At 46.2% G+C, this 18837-nt stretch overlaps 1 protein-coding gene across 2 annotated transcripts; it reads left to right on the forward strand.

Annotated features, from left to right (window-relative positions):
* The first annotated feature begins 103 nt into the window (after nucleotides 1–103).
* On the forward strand, nucleotides 104–17909 carry SYNC (syncoilin, intermediate filament protein). 2 transcript variants are annotated; one of them, XM_082229526.1, is made up of 4 exons: nucleotides 104–317; nucleotides 3558–4518; nucleotides 9794–9918; nucleotides 17438–17909. In XM_082229526.1, exons 2-4 carry the CDS (start codon nucleotides 3565–3567, stop codon nucleotides 17496–17498), a joined length of 1140 nt encoding a protein of 379 aa, XP_082085652.1. In that variant the 5' UTR covers nucleotides 104–317; nucleotides 3558–3564; the 3' UTR covers nucleotides 17499–17909. The 2 variants fall into 2 exon arrangements, with proteins under 2 accessions (XP_082085652.1, XP_082085651.1); XM_082229525.1 differs by lacking the exon at nucleotides 104–317 and adding an exon at nucleotides 550–639.
* The last annotated feature ends 928 nt before the right edge of the window (nucleotides 17910–18837 follow it).

Below are 18837 nucleotides of genomic sequence, written 5' to 3' on the forward strand. Positions count from 1 at the left end.
TCTTGCCGCTGCTGAAACTTCAGACAGAGCCAAGCGCCAACCACTCTGCCTCTGGCACTGGGAGGCGAGTGGAGAGGCCTGCCAGCCGGCCGCCTCCTCTTCCCCGTCTCCTCCCCCACCCCCACCCCCCACTCCGTAGGCAGGGATCTGGTGTCAGCCTTTCCACTAGAATTGCACAGCCGTTTCCAGAGAGACTGAGGTGGGGGTGGCCCCGGGGGCTCCGGTTTCTTGCACTGTTTATTAATAACCTCACACCCACCCCATGCCAAAACCCTGTCCGGCCGGGGGCACAAGGAACTTGGTTCCTGGAGAGAAAGGTAAGAAGAGCTAAATTGCTACCATTCATTGGTGAGCGTGGGCTCTCTTTTCTGTTCTAGTAGCTGGAAAGGAGATGCTCCCAGTTAAAAAGGACGAGGCTCATTTAAGGGGGAGAGGGGAGCAACCTAACGGTTATGGAAACGAGGTGTGGTTGGTGAATAATTCAGATTCGAAAGCATCAGGTTTATTAAGGGTGGGCTCAATTGGGCTGCCTGCCAGACCATTTGTGGCCAGCGCAGGCCTGACTGGAAAAAGGAAGAAAGGTACAGTGCCTTCACCCGCTGCTGGACCACTGAGAAATAGGCTGTCTTCCCTGGCTTTGTACGTTTCTTTTCTTTGCCCAAGTAAGAAATATCAGCCTGGATTCATGACATCCTGCTACAGAGAGGAGGGGGGAGAAGCAGGGACTGTCTGAATCTGCTTGGGTGGAAAGCGAGACCATTTGCCTGTGAAAAAATGTTCACAAGGAAGGAATCGTGCTGCTGCTAGATAGATGATTGGGTGACAGATTCCGGTCCTAATTCAGAAGTTGAAACCAAAGAGCTTTGCACCAATCCTCACCTAAGCTTTCTGTATCCAACTACTAAGAAATAGCAAGCATGGAAGTGAAGGCTGCTTCACTTTGCTGTTTTCACAAGGGTGGAAAAATGCCTTATTTGGGAAAAGAGAAGGTTTATCTCTGAAAATAATCTCCAGTGGTGCTCAGAGCTGAAGCAGAACATGCAAATGGCACTCCCTTCCCCAACAACTTAACAGGGGGTAGGGTACCATCTGCCATGAAGCTCTCATATACCAACCTTGCTGAAATGTCAATGGGCCTCTGGAGGGCAGGAGGCTGATGCCCCCTAGATGTGTCCTTTGTCTCCTCCTCTGACATCCTGGTAGCAGGGCCAGCCTGCAGGTGCTCTCCCATTAAATATCCCATGGAAGTTTCCCTGCTCCCCTTGTTAAAGTGCATGTTACCCAACTGGCCCTTCAATGTGCTGCTCACATTGCCCATCGGGTATTTCACTACAGCTGGTTCTATTGAGGAACATTTACCTCTTTAGGTTGTTCAGGCGCTCCACATTCTTAAGGACAGCAGATTAAACACCTCCTTCTCTGCCATTTAGACACAGTGCACATTCACCCAAGCCTTATCTTGTGAAGAGGTCTTTCATCTGTGGACAGCTGCTGCACACACCCTCTTCCTTCAGGGGATGACTCTACAATGCTTGCTTGCTTGCTTAGAAACCAGGGCCCTCAATAATATCCCTTGCCTGCTGTGATATTTTGATCCATCCTCAGCCATCTTGCAGAGCGTGCATGCAAGCTCATTTGGGCACTCTGTTCTGTACATCTGAGGCTGCGTCAGCATTTTCAATTAAAATAAAAAAGCTGCCCTCTTTTCAGTAATCAATGACTTAAAGCAACATAGATTCCCCTCCAACTGACCCCTTGGTACTTAAGTAGCCTGGCAAAAAACAAAACAAAGCAAAACAAAAAAACCACCTCTCAGCTCATTTGATCCCCATTTGTCAACGCAATACAACACATGCTTAAAGTATATTTATTTATTCACTTAATATAGCTGTTCTGGTCAGTGTATTTCTGTCAGGATTCCCCTACCCCCGATCTTCTCTTAGAACAAGCCATTACTTGTTATTTATATTTTATACCCATTTTTGTATCTATCTTTTTATTCATATACATGGCACTTTATAAACAGTAAGAGAATAAGTCTCTGCCCCATATTGGTTACAGTCTAGAAAACGATGAGAGGGAAATGGAGGTGGGTTGGCGGAAGAATGATGGCAGGTGTATTTACTTAGGCTTAGTTACAGTATGGCATGGAGGGCAAGGAAGGGGTGACCAAAGCTTCGTGGAAAAGCTGAGTTTTGAGGAGAACTTGAAGGAAGTAACAATATGCAGCATCACAGGTGCATATGTTAAACAAACACGTTGCAACACAGTTTTAATTCAAGCAGGTTTAAATTCATTAAAACCCATGGAGTTAGGGTTAAGCTATCACTAAGGAGAGTAAGGTGATCCCACTGGGTAGCAGATCCGGAGCATCATTAATGAGCAGAAGACTTGACAATTTTTTAATTATTGTCATATTTTTACTGCCAAGGTAGAAAGCAGATTTTGATTCCAAAATTTATTCAGCCATACCTAGTTTACCACATTCAACTCAACATATAGAGGCTTGTTCAACAAGGTTACAAGTTGTCTCTAAACATGTAGAATCGTTACAGGAACAACAATGGTATACTACTTCATTAAGAGCACATTTTAAAAGCCTTTGTGATTTTTTTAATGGTCCTGATATTTTTATTAGATAACTGTTGTGCCTGGATTTTCTCCCCTGACGCACCAAGAGAATTATGGGTTCTGCCCATACAGGGGATACAGGAAAATCATGTATACCCAAACTCTTGGAGCTATCCCTGCAGCTTGCGAGTGATGGGGAGAAAAAGAAAAAAAATTCCCGGACTCCCAGAGCTCGTATAACAAGTAGATCTTAAAACCCTTTTTGCGCCAGGTACAGTAACCCCAAATGGGCCTGGTGCAAAAATAGCTTCTAAGCAATCCACCTTGTTTGTATTTAAGTTGTATAATTTCAACCAGCCTGCCTTCAACCATGTTGAAATTGCGCAAATTAAATGTTTGTAAGATGTGATCATACTGCATTAATAGAAAGATAAGGTATGTGAAATACAGGGTATTATTATTATTATTATTATTATTATTATTATTATTATTATTATTATTAGTGTTCAAGGGCAGTTTTTCCCAAATTTACAATAACTGCATACCCCTTTTGAGAGTTTAGTCTTACCAGCATACCCCTTCTTGGACAAAGATAATTTGGGAGTGGTTTTAATACAGTACACCATTCTCATACTAAATTATAATGAATTGTTTTCTGCAGCTAAAAAAAACCTAAAAAGTAAAATAAAAATGTATGCCATGTACCCTTTGAAACCCTTTTGTGTACCACTGGGGGTACATGTACCACACTTTGAGAAACATTATTCTAGGGGAACCAGCTGGGGTATATGGTGAGAAGTTGGGGGAGGAAGCTAACTTCTTGGCCTTGGTAGCAAAGCATCAAATTCTTCAAGGCTTTCTGCAGTTGCAGGATTCTCAGCTGAGGGATGGCGCATCTATTTCTTCACAAATGCCTACCTATGCTCAATGAGCTCCATCGTTCAGCCATTTGTAGGTCTGATTCCATGACTGCTTTTTATTTCCAGGGAAGTGATGGCAGACTCCGAGCCTGCTCTGGATTTGGACAACGCAGAAGCCTTCTCAGAGCTAGGTGCTGGGGTTCCAGGAGCACTCTTAGAGCTTGATGGAGAAGACACCCCTGAGATGCTGTATATGGACCCCATCAACATACCATTCCTTCAAGACACAGAAAGCACAGGCTCTCCAGTGGTGCTGCAGGAAGACATGGGAGACGAGGAAGTATATTATGATGCAGAAGACATAAGCATTGAGGATCTCGGAAAGCATTTTCAGGAGTGCATTGAAGCAGTGGAAGAGCTGGAGAGGGAGAGGGACCAGCTTATTCGGGAACTGATGCTCCTACGGGAACCAGCTCTTGAGGAAATCAGACAAGCCCATGGAGAGATCCTCGAAGCCTACAGGCTGCATGCCAAGGTGGAGCTTGAAAGGGACAGTCTGCGGGACGAAATTCGGCAAGTGAAACAGAAGCTTTTTAGGGTGACTCGGGAATGTGTGGCGTGCCAGTACCAGCTGGAAAACAGGAGGCACGACGTGGCCCAGTTTGCTGTCTACCGGGAAGAACTGGAAAGCAGGGTCAGCCAGCTTTCAGAGGAGCTATCCCAATTGAGAGAGACTTGTGAGAAAGAGAAGGAGCAGTTGAGAGAACAGCTGAAGGCTCCGAGGAGGCGGAGGAGCAGCTGCTACCTCCAGGCAAGCAGGCGGCTTTCCATGGAGTTTGAGAGCTTTGTGGCGGAGAGCCGTCAGGGCCTGGAAGAACAGTATGAGCCTAAGCTGATGCGCCTCTTAGAAAGGAGAGAAGCCAGCAGAAAGTCTTTGCAAAAGACACAGGGCGAGATTCACAGATTAAAGGAAACTCTGAGGCCACTGCAGGGAGAGGTCAGCAAGTTACTGCTGCAGAACAAAAACCTGGAGCAACAGATCCTGCTCATTAAGCAAAAACGGGACGAAGAAGTTCTTCAGTACAAGGTATGCCTGACGGCAGCCTTTCCCAGCATGGTACCCTCCAGATGATTTGGACTCCAGCTCACATTAGCCAATGGGGAAGGAGGATGGAAGTCACTGTCCAAAACACCTGGAGGCATAGGCGCCGACTCCATGGGGCCTGAGGGGGCCCGAGCCCCCTCAAAAATTCGTTTGGGGGGCTCTGCCCCCCCAATAATCTTGGGCGCCCCTCCAGCAAAGCGCCGCCGTCGTCCCCCGCCTCCTCCCCACCTGCTCCCTCGCCAGCCAGCCAGCCAGCCAGCCGCGTGCCCTAGCCGGAGAGCCCCGGCTGTCCGCGTCGCGCAATCGGCTGGATCTCCCTTCAGCAGGCCGTGCTCACAACTCGGCCCAGGGACCCCCCAGCAGCGGATCTCTGGCCCAGCTGAAGAATCCGGCAACAAGCCCCCTCCTCCCCAATCGCTCCGGCTCCGCCGAAATACTTTAAAACTCACTAATTTTCATCTAAAATTTGGAAAACTTCCCAGGGCAGGACCCCGGTATGGGCCCCCCCAATATTTTTTATAAGTCGGCGCCCCTGCCTGGAGGGCACCAGTTGGAAAAGGCTGCCTAACAGCCTTGCAGCCTCCCCTGCTCTAAAGCTAGTTGCTAAGCAGGTCGATGTAGCACCTGCCTATCTGATGAAATGCCGCCTGCCATGACACAGACTCCAGAATATCTGAGCTCACACTATTGGGAGAATGAGATGCCACTCCTGTCAGGCTGTACCAGGGAAATTTCTGTCTGACTGGTCCTTTATAGCGGTATATCTAGCTATCAGCTCAAAGAGAGAGAAATAGTGAAGGAGCAGGTTAAACGTTTTCCTCCCTGTAAAAAGAACTAGCACATCAGGTAGACTATATTAATACTGTGCATGCAAGATGTTTTTCATACAAGGGAGCCCCTCAAACAGACATCACAATTTGGCTTGGAAAAGAACCTATTGGGAGCCAATAGGAGGGGCTTTGAAGTCAACCAGCCCATAGCATCCTCTCTTCCTTAAGACTGCAATCAGAAATGCTTTTCTCCCAAGCCTAAATCCAGAATGGGGGGGCGGAGAGAGAGATTTTCAGCAGGATGGATTGCATCTAGAGTGGGCTTAATCCTTTCTTTCCCAGCTGAGACTATCCCAAAATATCTCCCCACGTGTTTTTTATTATTATTACTACAAACTTTATTGATTTTTTAAAAAACAGTTACCGAGCATAAAGTATTGCCTTCCACGAAAACGCATGTACAGATGCTAAGTCTTAGATGCACCTCACACGTTTAACACTTGTTAAAATGTCACATTAACACATAATTTATATATGGAATCAATACAGGAGTCATGGCTCAGTGACACAGCTCCTATAGACGGTCCCAGTTGCAATCTGTGGCATCTCCAGGTAGGGCTGGGAAAGACTGATATCACTCAGTGTTAGACAATTATGAGCTAGATGAACCGACTTGCTATGTTCCATACTTGATCTGTAGTGAAAGGCACTATTTTAGATGAATTAGACAAATGCCTGGAGGACAGACATGTCGGTGGTTCTCAGCCATGTCGCTAAATGACGCCTCCGCATTCAGAGGCAGTGTACTTCAGAATACCAGCATCTGGTAATGACACAACAGAGAAATCACTGTGGCCTTAAATCCCTGTTTCTGAACTTTCAGAGGCATGCAGTTGGCCACTGTGGAAACAGAACCATGGACTAGGTAGACCTTTCACTTAATGCACGGACACAGTCATGCCAAGAAACAAGGCTGATGTGTAAATGCTATTTCTTTAAAAATAAGAACTACTTCTAAATGGAAGAGGGAGGAGACTAGCCTGGCCAGCATCCATATCTGGATTTTACCAAACCATCAACAGCTCCTACGAGGCTCAGTTACCTTCCTTGACTTAAGTTTATTTACAGATGGTAGGAAATGCTGCATATTAAAAGGTTTAGGGTTTTCTAAGGTCCAAGGAAGTTTACAGGAATTGAGTGAGACACATTCCTTGCCATGCAAATGTGACTGCTCTTTTCCACCCCTTCTACTCACATACGCAAGCTCCTGCAAAGGTTGGGTTCTACAGAGTGAGTCCTTTAAAAGAGGCCCCATGGATACAGACTAAACATGTTCCACGGGGCCTCTTTTAAAAGACTCACCCTGTATAATCCGTCCCATAATCCCTGCAGAGGTTTTAGCAGCTTTTCACCAAGGTACATGTGAAAACAGATGCTGCAGGACCTTTTACTTACACTTCCTTTTAACATTGCTTATTCTGTTTCGAAGCTGAAGGAAGAGGAACACCCTGATCGCTCTTGGTTTTTTCATTTCCTCTTCTTACACTGAACATATTGAAAAACTGGGCTCCAATCATTTTTCTATTTACTTCTTTTTTGAGTGTTACAAGGGGTGACTAAACCCCATTTCAGGGGCCAGATCCGACACCTGCCCTCTCCTAGATGTCACTTTGGGCAATGCCAAATTTTATTTACATATACACATATTTATATACACACAGCACTGAAATGGGTGGAACAGAGCTCAAATCACTCCCTCGCTGGTTGCTTAATGAGTGGAGAGGGGGCAATAGCCTCCTCTCAGCTATTTAGGATCAGCTGGGGAAGGAGGGCTGTGCCCCTGTGTGGGCACTTTTGGCCACACCCACTGACGGCATGTGGGCTCAGCCTAAAGAAGGTTAACCACCCCTGCTTCAAACCGTGTGATGAGATCCCTCTCTGGAACCCCACAAATAGCAGCCTATTTTTGTGGCAAGGCAGGCAAGAAGCATTCAATGGGTAGGAACGGCCTATGACACATTCAGCCAAGTTGAATTCTGAGGGCAACTGAGTCTTGTGTAACATCAGGAATCTCAGCAGTGCTTTATTTGTACCAAGGGCTCAGCTTTAGAACCAGGCCTGAGTACTGCAATATGGGAAATGTAAGGAAAATGCCTTTGAAATAATGCATGGCTTGCCACTGTGACTCCATCCTTGCCGCCATCTGTGTAGACACCCTGACTAAGGCTCCCTGTCTTTTTCTTTTCTTTTACTGTTTTATTAAATTTGCTTAGTAACATAACATTATTATATGTATTCTGTAAAACAAAGAATACAAAACAAAATTCATTCATACTACAATGCATAACTACTTAACATTAATATACAGTATATGGTTTCTGAAAAAAAGGCTTACATAACAAAATCAATTCAAAATACCATCCAGTTTCCTTTTTTTCCCCTCTTCCTCCCCCCCCCCTCCAGCCCTCCCCCCGCCCCTGGTCAGGCCTTCCTTCTTCATATCTTTATCAATATACACAGTCTGTTCATTCGAGCTTGTATGTTATGGTTGGCTTCCCCTCTTTCTATCCAGGTCCTGTAAAATGCCCATTTATGTGTGATTCTTTGGCATTTATTTGCCCATCTATCCTCTGCCACTATCTGTGCAAATATTTCTGATTGTACGCATTCAAAAACATAATCATTCCATTTTTCCATATTCCATTTGGCCTTTTCTTTCCATCCCAAAGCAATAACTGCCATTCCAGCTAAAATCATAATCTTGTACAACTCTTGCTTATTACTTTGTTATTTCCCAGTATTCCCAAAAATAACAAATCCCTATTAACTTCTATGTTTATTTGAAATAATCAGAAATTACCTTTATAATCTTTTGCCAATATTCCTTAACCAGATTACATTCCCACCACATGTGTGAATATAGTCCTTTTTCCTGACCACAATGCCAGCATTTGGGACTAAACCCTTTCACTATATACGCCATTTGTGCCGAAGTTCTAAGGCTCCCTGTCTTGATTGGGGGACGGTTGAAAATCAAACACTGGCTAGCAGTCAATCCTGGAAATGTCACAGCTGAAATATAAGATAACATGCAGGTAGTTTAAAAATACAAATCTTCAATCCATTGAGGAAAGTAACTCCAATAAAATAGGAATAATTTAGACTTCCGGGCTCAAACACGGAGCCTTCTAACAAATTTGTCCTGAGCAGTGGCTGTGGTATATTTTTGTATGGCTGAAATAATCCCACAAACCAGTCTGGCATTCAGCATATATTCTGCATTTTGCATTGCAAGTAACACGAGATTCTCTCTCCACCAGCAAATTTCTAGACTTCACAGTGATACAAGGTGGGTGGAAACTTTGGGAGAGATTGGTTGTAGTACGAAGGCATCCACTAGGACAATGAGGCTTCTCCATCCTTCCTCCACTGTCCCCAAAATCTGCTCTGGAGGAATCCTCCCAAGATTTCACACAACACTTACCATATTTATCTGAACTGCACCAACTTCATGAATATTTGAGTTCTTATGCTGCCAGTTTTAGCTAGTGCAAATCAGCATAGTTGCCGTTTGACTGGCACTATCTCAGTCAGCTGGGGGCAAGGGCATGCCATCAGTAATGAGTCAGACTCTGCTTTCAGTTGGTTTCTGAGCAATATGTTATGCTTGCATTGTGAAGACAACTCCTTCCTTCTTCAATCCTACTTCAAGTTATGCACAACTGGAAAATTGAGAATATTTTATTTTTATTCTGCCTTTCAACCAAGGAGCTACAAGGCAAATTATATATAATACAAAAACTGGGTGGCTCCATCCACACATTGCATTCTTTTGCAGAACCACTTATGTAAGGTGGATGGTCTTTATATAGTTTAACGATGAGTAAACTTAATTTCAGTCTGACAGCTTTAAAAAAGATGAGAATTCTACTTGAAGGCTGCAAAAAAAGGGGGGGGGAATCCAAACTGCCTAAGAAAAAGCATAGAGTTCAGTCTCTCAAGAACCAAAGATGTCTCCTTTTTAATATATAAAAAGAGACATTTTTAGTTTTCAGGCTACAGTGATGGGACTGAAAGTTTATAAGCAACATCAGGTGAAACCTGCAGTCAAAGGCAGGCTTAGCAAGAGTTTTTCCTGGTTCCCAGCTATGCACATGACTAACAGAACAAGTTAGTCAAATTAACTTGCATAATTTATATAAGCCACAGACACTTTTATTATCTTAATAACAAATTTTTATTTTAAGCATATAATTCACAAAAGGGAATGAACAATTTAAACTGATCGATTCTGATAGAATGCTATGGTTTTCCTCCTTCTGATGTGAAATATGTGTTTGGACAGCAAAATGTGATGCCCTCTAGAATAATTAAGTTATCAGCCATATGTTGGCCCTGATTACATCAGGTACAAAACACTACATGATGAATTTAAAATGCAGGCTTACATTCCTTTCTGAAACATTTCAATGCTTTTCCATCCACAGGACCAGGTGGAAGAGATGGAAGAAAGGCTGAGGGAGCTGAAGAATGGAGTCCAACTTCAGCAGAAGAAGAACCAAGAATTGGAAGAGCTGAGGGCCAGCTTACACCAGGAACTATCAATTTACAAGTAGGTTTTACTATCTTTCTTGAAACACTATCCACATGAAAGCAAAGCCTGCAAGAAAATCTGAAAGCAGCAGTGAGAAAGGAGTGACAAATTCTCACTATAGGTCCTTCCAGTTACCATGCTTGCTCAAGATATGTCTCTGTGTTCTGCAGACTAACCCTTTGTGTTTGGGGAATAGGATGTTCTAGAATATGACTGACCTGGGACATATATCTCAAATATAGTAGGGGACTGCTTCCCACTGAGGGCCTAGCTCTATTCTGGCGGACAGGCTCCTGTCACTTTGGTAGAGCTGGCCTAGAAATCAGTCCCTATCCAAAACATGCAGGAGAATGGTATGAACGACTTCCGTCCACATAGTCTGGGTAGAGAAGTTCTTTTGTAAGGGGTTCAGAGCAACAAACATAAATAGAGCTTCTTCATAAATAGTGGTTATTAAGCAGGTGTAACAAATGAGAATAGTTAGGTGTGAAGGAGGAGGGGAATATGATGTTGCCATTTCGGGGGATTTAAAGGTAGAAGAGTATGAGAGAATTGTGTGGCCTTTATAAACTTCCCTTCCCTATGCTCAGTCTAAATCACAGGAGAAGAACACAAGTATTATCAGTGGCAGAGTAAAATCCAAATAAAGTGAAAAGTCTGCCCTAGGCCACAGCAAGACTTAATGGATAGAGTCTGATAGTAAGGGAACAAATCTAGGGTTCCAAAGGTGTAAGAGGCACCCAGCCAGGAATTCAAAAAGTAAGAGTGTTGGGCAGTAGTTCATATAACCATGTAACATTTCATGAGCCAAGATGCTTCAACTCACAAGAGTACAGGTTGGTCATGGTGTGTTTTCCAGGTGAACAAAGATTTACGATCTTAATTCTGCTTAACAAGAGGTGGTCTAGACTTTGTTGTAGAATGTGAAATTCTTGTTGGATAGGCCATTCAAAAGGTCCTTTCTTTGCAACAGATTACACTATATAACCTAGAATAGTTTAGGCATAGAGAAGGCTGAACATTTTAATTATGGACAGTGTGCAGAGGATGTGGACATTTCCCTGTCCATTTAACAAAGGTTTTCAGGGAAAACTTTCAAGCACAAGCCTGCCTTTTCGCACTCATTTTCTCAAAAATGTAGCCTTTTTAACTGAAGTGATTGTGAGAGACACCCAAAATGGCACAGTAGTGCTTGCCAGCAAAAGAGCCTCTATATTTCTGAAAGCATTCCAAAATTACTTGTTTTTTGGAACCATATAGAATGTAAATTCTGTCTCTGTAAAGCATCTTTCTGGTCTCTTCTTCTGAGAGTAGGGCTGGTGCTTATCATTTATTTTCATAAATGTAAACATACACAGTAATGCTCTGTCTGCATAAGTTTTACAACCTTTTAAAAGGTTACTGCTTTAAAATGTGCCCAGCACCACAAAAGGCAAATGTCCTGCTGGAACCATTGTCTTCTCCGTCTCCTTGGAAAAGAGCAAAAATGCAAATTGTGACCAATATTGCTCAATGTTCAGCAAAAAGACCCTAAACAGCACGTATAGCCAGAAAACACACTAACACCACAAGCACAAGGTGCACAGGTAAGGATCAGCTAATTTGCAACCTCTCTGTTTAGCAAAACAAAAAAGGGAGTTGATAAGAAAGTAAAGAAGGGAAAGTGCCTCCACAAGAAAATGAGCCAGTGTCATAAGGACAAGGCAGATAAAGGGCCTGCCAGCTCTACCACCCATTTAGCAAAAAGAGAAAAGGGGGTGAATGGCCTCTGTAGGCAGAGTGCCTGCTACCACAAGATAGATGGGAGTAGCAAATGCCCTATTGATTCAAGCACACACACAGCCTGCCCCTCAGGCCAACAACCTGATCTACCTATTTGTAGTCAGCTGCTTCCTCCAGTCAGTGTGTTGTTCCCTCTCCTATTTTCTTGTAGGGGCCAGAAAGGGAAGGGAAGGTGACTGAATGGGCAAAAGGGGGTGTGCTCAGGCCAAGAAACAGAGGCAAAGATGAACCACTTTAAGAGCTAGTGCAATCATACACACACAGCAGCAGCAGCACTACTGGGCAAACCGATGCCACAAGCACCAGGTTCACAACCACCATTGCATACCACTCTGCAACAGACTGAGCCAGGAGGCAAAAGTGAAAAGTGTCAAAAGAGAAAGTCAAGGGTTCATGTCTAATCAGTAGGGTAAAAAAAGGTAAACCATTAGGTCCAGTCGTGGCCAACTCTGGGGTTGCGACGCTCATCTTACTTTATTGGCCAAGGGAGCTGGCGTACAGCTTCCGGGTCATGTGGCCAGCATGACTAAGCCGCTTCTGGTGAACCAGAGCAGCACACGGAAACGCCGTTTACCTTCCCGCCGGAGTGGTACTTATTTATCTACTTGCACTTAGACGTGCTTTCAAACTGCTAGGTTGGCAGGAGCAGGGACTGAGCAACGGGAGCTCACCCCGTCACAGGGATTCGAACCGCCGACCTTCTGATCAGCAAGTCCTAGGCTCTGTGGTTTAACCCACAGTGCCACCCGCGTCAGTAGGGTAGATGGTGACAAATGAAAATGAATGAGGTCACATGTCATAGGAGATAGTGCAGTTAGTAATACTGCTGAAACATTCAGGCAGCAATATCAGAGAGGCTGTTGGAAAGGTAGGATTGGATTGGATGGAGGGCAAAAGATAATAATAATAATAATTTTTTATTTATACCCCACCCTCCCCAGCCAAGGCCGGGCTCAGAGCAGCTTACAAGCAATAATAAAAACAAGATGAATGATTACAACTTAAAAACAAAAATAAAATACAACATTAAAATAATGGAACATTAAAATATTAAAATGTAGCCTCATCGCAGGAGAAGGAAAAGAAAAAAGAAAGAGAGGGAGGGAGGGAGGGAATCAAATTGGCTCCAAGCCAAAGGCCAGGCGGAACAACTCTGTCTTACAGGCCCTGCGGAAAGAAATCAGATCCTGCAGGGCCCTGGTCTCATGAGGCAGAGCGTTCCACCAGGCCGGAGCCAGAGTTGAAAAGGCCCTGGCTCTGGTTGAAGCCAATCTAACCTCCTTAGGGCCTGGGACCACTAGGGTGTTGTTATTTATGGACCTTGAGGCTCTCCGTGGGGCATACCAGGAGAGGCGGTCCCGTAGGTACGAGGGTCCTAGGCCGTGAAGGGCTTTAAAGGTCAAAAGCAGCACCTTAAATCTGACCCTGTACTCCACCGGGAGCCAGTGCAGCTTGAAACGCACTGGGTGAATATGCTCCTATGGCAGAGACCCCGTGAGGAGCCTCGCTGCAGCATTCTGTACCCGCTGGAGTTTCTGGGACAGCTTCAAGGGCAGCCCCGCGTAGAGCGAATTACAGTAGTCAAGCCTGGAGATGACTGTCGCATGGATCACTGTGGCCAGGTCGGGGCGGGAAAGGTAAGGGACCAACTGCTTGATGCGGCGAAGGTGGAAAAATGTCGCCTTGGCTGTTGCTGTAACTTGCGCCTCCATGGAAAGGGAGGTGTCAAGGATTACACCCAAACTCTTAACGGAAGGCAATGGCACTAATTGGGCCCTCGCAAGAGAAAGGAGTTGGTCCCTCATCCCCATGCCATCCTGACCTAGCCATAGGACCTCTGTCTTCGAAGGATTTAGTTTCAATCGGCTTCCACAAAACCATCCAGCCACAGCTTCCAAGCATCTGGTCAGTGTGTTCGGGGCCAAGTCGGTGTGGCCACCCATCAGCAGATAGAGCTGAGTGTCATCAGCATATTGGTGACAGCCCAGCCCAAAGCTCTGGATAATCTGGGCAAGGGGGCGCATAAAGATGTTAAAAAGCATCAGGGAGAGAATTGCGCCCTGCGGCACTCCACACATCAAGGAGTGGTGCGGCGACATTTCCCTCCCTAGTGCCACCTTCTGTCCCCGACCAGAGATAAAAGAGCACAACCAGTTACGGGCTATGCCCTGTATCCCCACGTCTGCGAGGCGGTGGTCCAGAAGATCATGATCGACCATGTCAAAGGCTGCTGACAAATCTTAAAGGATCAGCAGTCCTGACCCGCCTCGATCCAGTTGTCTACGGAGATCATCTGTTAGGGCAACCAGAGCAGTCTCTGTCCCAAAACTAGGACGGAAACCGGACTGAAATGGATCTAATGCCGATGTTTCCTCCAGAAACCTACCAAGCTGTTCAGCAACCACTTTCTCAATTACCTTACCCAGGTATGGAAGATTTGAAACTGGGTGGTAATTGGATAGGTCTAAGGGATCTAATGAAGTTTTCTTTAAGAGTGGACACACCACTGCTTCCTTCAGTTCCGATGGGAATGTCCCCATGTCAAGGGACAAATTGATAATTTCCACCAGGGGGGTCCGCACAACATCTGGATACTCCCTAATCAGCCAAGACGGACACGGATCAAGGAGGCAGGTGGTGGGCCTATCAACTTGGATGAATCTATCCACATCAGTAGGGAGTATCCGATCGAAATGGTCCAACATTGGACCTGAAGTCAGTCGAGGGGCCTCCAGTTCAGTCACTGTATCTAAATTGGCAGATGTGGGGTGTCATGAGCACAGGTCTCCCACTCGACCTCTGGAATAAGCTGAGTGGAATGATGAGAGTCCCACAATAATAATAATAATAATAATAAGTTTTATTTATATCCCGCCCTCCCCAGCCGAAGCCGGGCTCAGGGCGGCTAACAACAGTAAAACAGTACAAAAGTACAACATAAACAACATTCTAAAATCCTTCATTATAAAAATTAATTAATTCAAGCCACTAGCAACCATTGGGCCAGAGCTCTGCGAAGATTGCCGAGGGAGGGAGTCAGGCTGTGCCCTGGCCAAAGGCCTGGTGGAACAGCTCTGTCTTGCAGGCCCTGCGGAAGGATGTCAAGTCCCGCAGGGCCCTGGTCTCTTGTGACAGAGTGTTCCACCAGATCGGAGCCACAGCCGAAAAAGCCCTGGCTCTAGTTGAGGCCAGCCTAACTTCTCTGTGGCCTGGGACCTTCAAGATGTTTTTATTTGAAGACCGTAGGTTTCTCTGTGGGGCATACCAGGAGAGGCGGTCCCGTAGGTACGAGGGTCCTAGGCCATATAGGGCTTTAAAGGTTAAAACCAGCACCTTAAACCTGATCCTGTACTCCACCGGGAGCCAGTGCAGCTGGTATAGCACCGGGTGAATGTGATCTCGCAGCGAAGACCTCGTAAGGAGTCTCGCTGCAGCATTCTGCACCCGCTGGAGTTTCTGGGTCAGTCTCAAGGGCAGCCCCACGTAGAGCGAGTTACAATAATCCAGTCTGGAGGTGACCGTCGCGTGGATCACAGTGGCTAGGTCAGGGCGAGAGAGGTAAGGAGCCAACTGCTTAGCTTGGCGGAGATGGAAAAATGCCGCCTTTGTTATAGCTGCAATCTGCGCCTCCATGGAAAGGGAGGTGTCGAAGATTACACCCAAACTCTTAACGGACGGTGCTGGCACTAATTGCGCCCCCGCAAGAGATGGGAGTTGCCCCCCCAATCCCATATCGCCCCGTCCCAGCCACAGGACCTCTGTCTTCGAAGGATTTAGCTTCAACCGGCTCCCACGTAACCATCCAGCCACAGCTTCCAAACATCTGGTCAGTGTGTCTGGGGCCGAGTCAGGATGGCCATCCATCAACAGATAGAGTTGGGTGTCATCGGCATACTGATGACAACCCAGCCCAAAACTCCGAACAAGCTGGGCGAGGGGGCGCATAAAGATGTTGAAAAGCATCGGGGAGAGTATCGCGCCCTGAGGTACTCCACACACCAAGGAGTGGCGCGATGACAATTCCCCCCCAAGCGCCACCCTCTGTCCCCGACCAGAGAGAAACGAGCGCAGCCATTGAAGGACTGTGCCCTGGATCCCCACGTCGGTAAGGCGGTGGTCCAAAAGTTCGTGATCGACCATGTCGAAAGCTGCTGATAGATCTAGAAGAATCAGCAGCCCCGACCCGCCTCGATCCAGCTGTCTACGAAGGTCATCTGTTAGGGCGACCAGAGCCGTCTCGGTCCCATGACCAGCGCGGAAGCCGGACTGGAATGGATCCAGAGCCAATGTTTCATCCAGAAACCCACCAAGCTGTTCAGCAACCGCTCTCTCAATCACCTTACCCAGGAACGGGAGATTCGAAACCGGGCGGTAATTGGATAGATCTAAAGGATCTAATGATGTTTTCTTTAAGAGCGGGCGCACCACTGCCTCCTTCAGTTCCCCTGGGAATGTCCCCGTGCCAAGGGACAAATTGATGATATCCCCCAGGAGGGCCCGCACCTCGTCTGGACACGCTCTAATCAGCCAAGACGGGCACGGGTCGAGAGGACAAGTGGTGGGCTTTCCAGCTCGGAGGAGTCTGTCCACATCGGCTGGGGATATCTGGTCGAAGTGGTCCAATACTGGACCCGAGGACAGTCGAGGGGCCTCCAGTTCCTTTATTGTATCCAAATTGGCAGGGAGGTCATGGCGGAGCGACAAGACCTTCTCCGCAAAAAAGCTCGCAAATGCCTCACAGCCGTGTGTCAATTTGTTATTTAAATTTGGCTGTCCCTCAAGGGACGTTAAAGACCTGATTATGCTAAATAATTGCGCTGGGCGAGAGCTAGCGGATGCAATGGAGGCCGAGAAGTATGACTTCTTAGCAGCCTTCACCGCCATCTCGTAGGTTTTCATAAAAACCCTTTAAGATGTTCTTGAGGCTCCGTCACGGGCACCCCGCCATACTCGCTCTAGCCGTCTGAGGTCCCGCTTCATTTTCCGAAGCTCCTCGGTAAACCAGGGAGCCCGGTTTCTGCGGGGTCGCAGAGGGCGCTTAGGTGCGATCTCATCGATGGCTGCCAGGAGCTGGGCATTCCAGCCCTCAACAAGCTCAGTCAATGAGTCGCCAGGGGGAGCAAGGTCCCGCAAGGCTTGGCGGAATCTCTCGGGGTCCATCAGCCTCTGCGGGCGAGCCCAAATTGGCTCGCCACCTAAGCAGGGTGGGGGTGGAAAGTCAATCCTGGCTTTCAGAGCGTAGTGATCAGACCATGGCACCTTCGTCGAAGGAGACATGATCACATCTATACCGACGCCAAAGATCAAATCCAGCGTGTTGCCTGCTTGATGTGTGGGGCCCGAAACAAACTGGGAGAGCCCTAGTGTCGCCATGGAAGACACCAGGTCCAGAGCCTGTGAGGAGGGAGTGGCATCGGCATGGATGTTGAAGTCCCCCAATAGCAATAGGTTAGGGAACTCCAAGGCCCAGCCGGCCACCGCCTCCAGCAGGCCTGACAGGGTGGCTGCTGGTGCGCTAGGTGGCCGGTACACCAGCCAGACAGCCAAGCTCTCCTCGGAGCCCCACACTAGGCCAACACATTCGATGCCGGGGATCGATGGCGATGGTAGAGCCCTGAAAGGACAATCTTCCCGGATTAATAATGCCACCCCTCCCCCCCGGCCCACAGTCCGCGACTGAACAGCAAAGAAATCTGATTTCCTTGTGAAATGTTATTTCATTGAGCAACTAGTTACTCAATTTCAATCCCTACAGAGACTGCTTAGAAATCTATGGACAACTCTGCAAGCCTGAAGCTAAACAAGACCAAGATTGAATCATGGATTTATAAGCATGGACATCCTTCCCCTTCCTTACTTACTTGCTGTCTCTTTAGTGGGAATGATAGTACATCCTCTCCATCTGACGACACAGCCAATAAGCAAAACTATGATGGTTTGCATCTTTATTATTATAAAAAGGGCTGCAAATGGTCTGAAACCTGGTAGTTACACTGGACAGATGTCACATCAGCAGGATACCAGATGTGCATTATGCACAACTTCAAAGTTTAAGGTTTGTGTAAAGCTGACGTGTCAGTACATTAATCAGCCTTTCTTTAATGTTATAATTCTGTACAAAACCTGTTTGAGAACAGGATTGTTTAGTTATTTTAGGCAACAGTTTGTAATTTTGACATGTTATGGATAGGAAGCAGAAGTCCTAATTAAATGCTTTTTTATACGCACATAGAGCATTTTGCTATTAATGGATGAAAAATCAGTGTTGTTTTGATAACATAGCAACAGGGTTAAACAGACTGAAAATCCACTTAAGAAGACTGCAGGTCAATAGTCATCCCTATTCTACCACAATGGCAAACCAACCAGGTTTGTCTTTATTTTCTTTCCATTACCCTCACCTCAGTAAAAATTCTACAAATAAGAGTGTTTTCCAGTTTGAAGGTTAACATCTTCAAGAACAGTTCTACACTTAGGATAAAAGGACCTGCAACATACACTAGTGGAGCGCTATTGACTGTTATGTATAAAACCTGTAAAAGGTGACGACCATGATGTGAACCACTGGGGCCAAAGTAACTGCATTACTTCCATTCTCCCACTGACACAGCATCCAAGCCAAAGTACAAAGTTAGGCCTACAGTGTCAGGAGATTTGGGCACAAGCCTTCCTTCTGCATCTCAACAGTATCAGGTAGGTGGCAAAAATGACATGGTTACTGAATACCTTCAAGCAAGAACTGTTGGGTGGGAATGAACACTGAGAAGTTATGACATCCAGCCCAGGGTGGAGGGTATTTCAGACAGAGTTGAGCTGGCAAAGGAAATCCAGTTTGAAACAAGAACCAGAGAGACCTGTAAGAATCAACTTTAACCTGGAAAGGAATTACCTAAAGATCTCCAGCCGCAAACTACTAAATGATACATACCCACCAGCGCTTTCCGGTGGCCAGCTTATTGTATTATTTTAGCAGATCATATCAAATTGGTTCTTTCAACAGGCAGCTCACCACTCTCAACCCTCCTCAAAACACAGGCAGCAGCAAGTTCTGCAATTTTACATCATACTCTCATTGCCAGTTGCAAAGTAATTTCCACGTATTTCAAGATTTCAACTTCATAATATACCATTCCGTTCCATTCTTTAGCATAACTG

The sequence above is a fragment of the Podarcis vaucheri genome (genome assembly GCF_965113315.1).
Source record: "Podarcis vaucheri genome assembly, chromosome: 7".
NCBI lineage: Eukaryota > Metazoa > Chordata > Lepidosauria > Squamata > Lacertidae > Podarcis > Podarcis vaucheri.

What these genes read in the sequence shown, in the direction of transcription:
- SYNC (XM_082229526.1), top strand. Translation starts at nt 3,565, where the DNA reads ATGGCAGACTCCGAGCCTGCTCTGGATTTGGACAACGCAGAAGCCTTC. An exon ending in AAGAAGTTCTTCAGTACAAG is followed by an intron (nt 4,519 to 9,793) that starts GTATGCCTGACG and finishes TTCCATCCACAG; the next exon opens with GACCAGGTGGAAGAGATGGA. An exon ending in CAGGAACTATCAATTTACAA is followed by an intron (nt 9,919 to 17,437) that starts GTAGGTTTTACT and finishes CAATCCCTACAG; the next exon opens with AGACTGCTTAGAAATCTATG.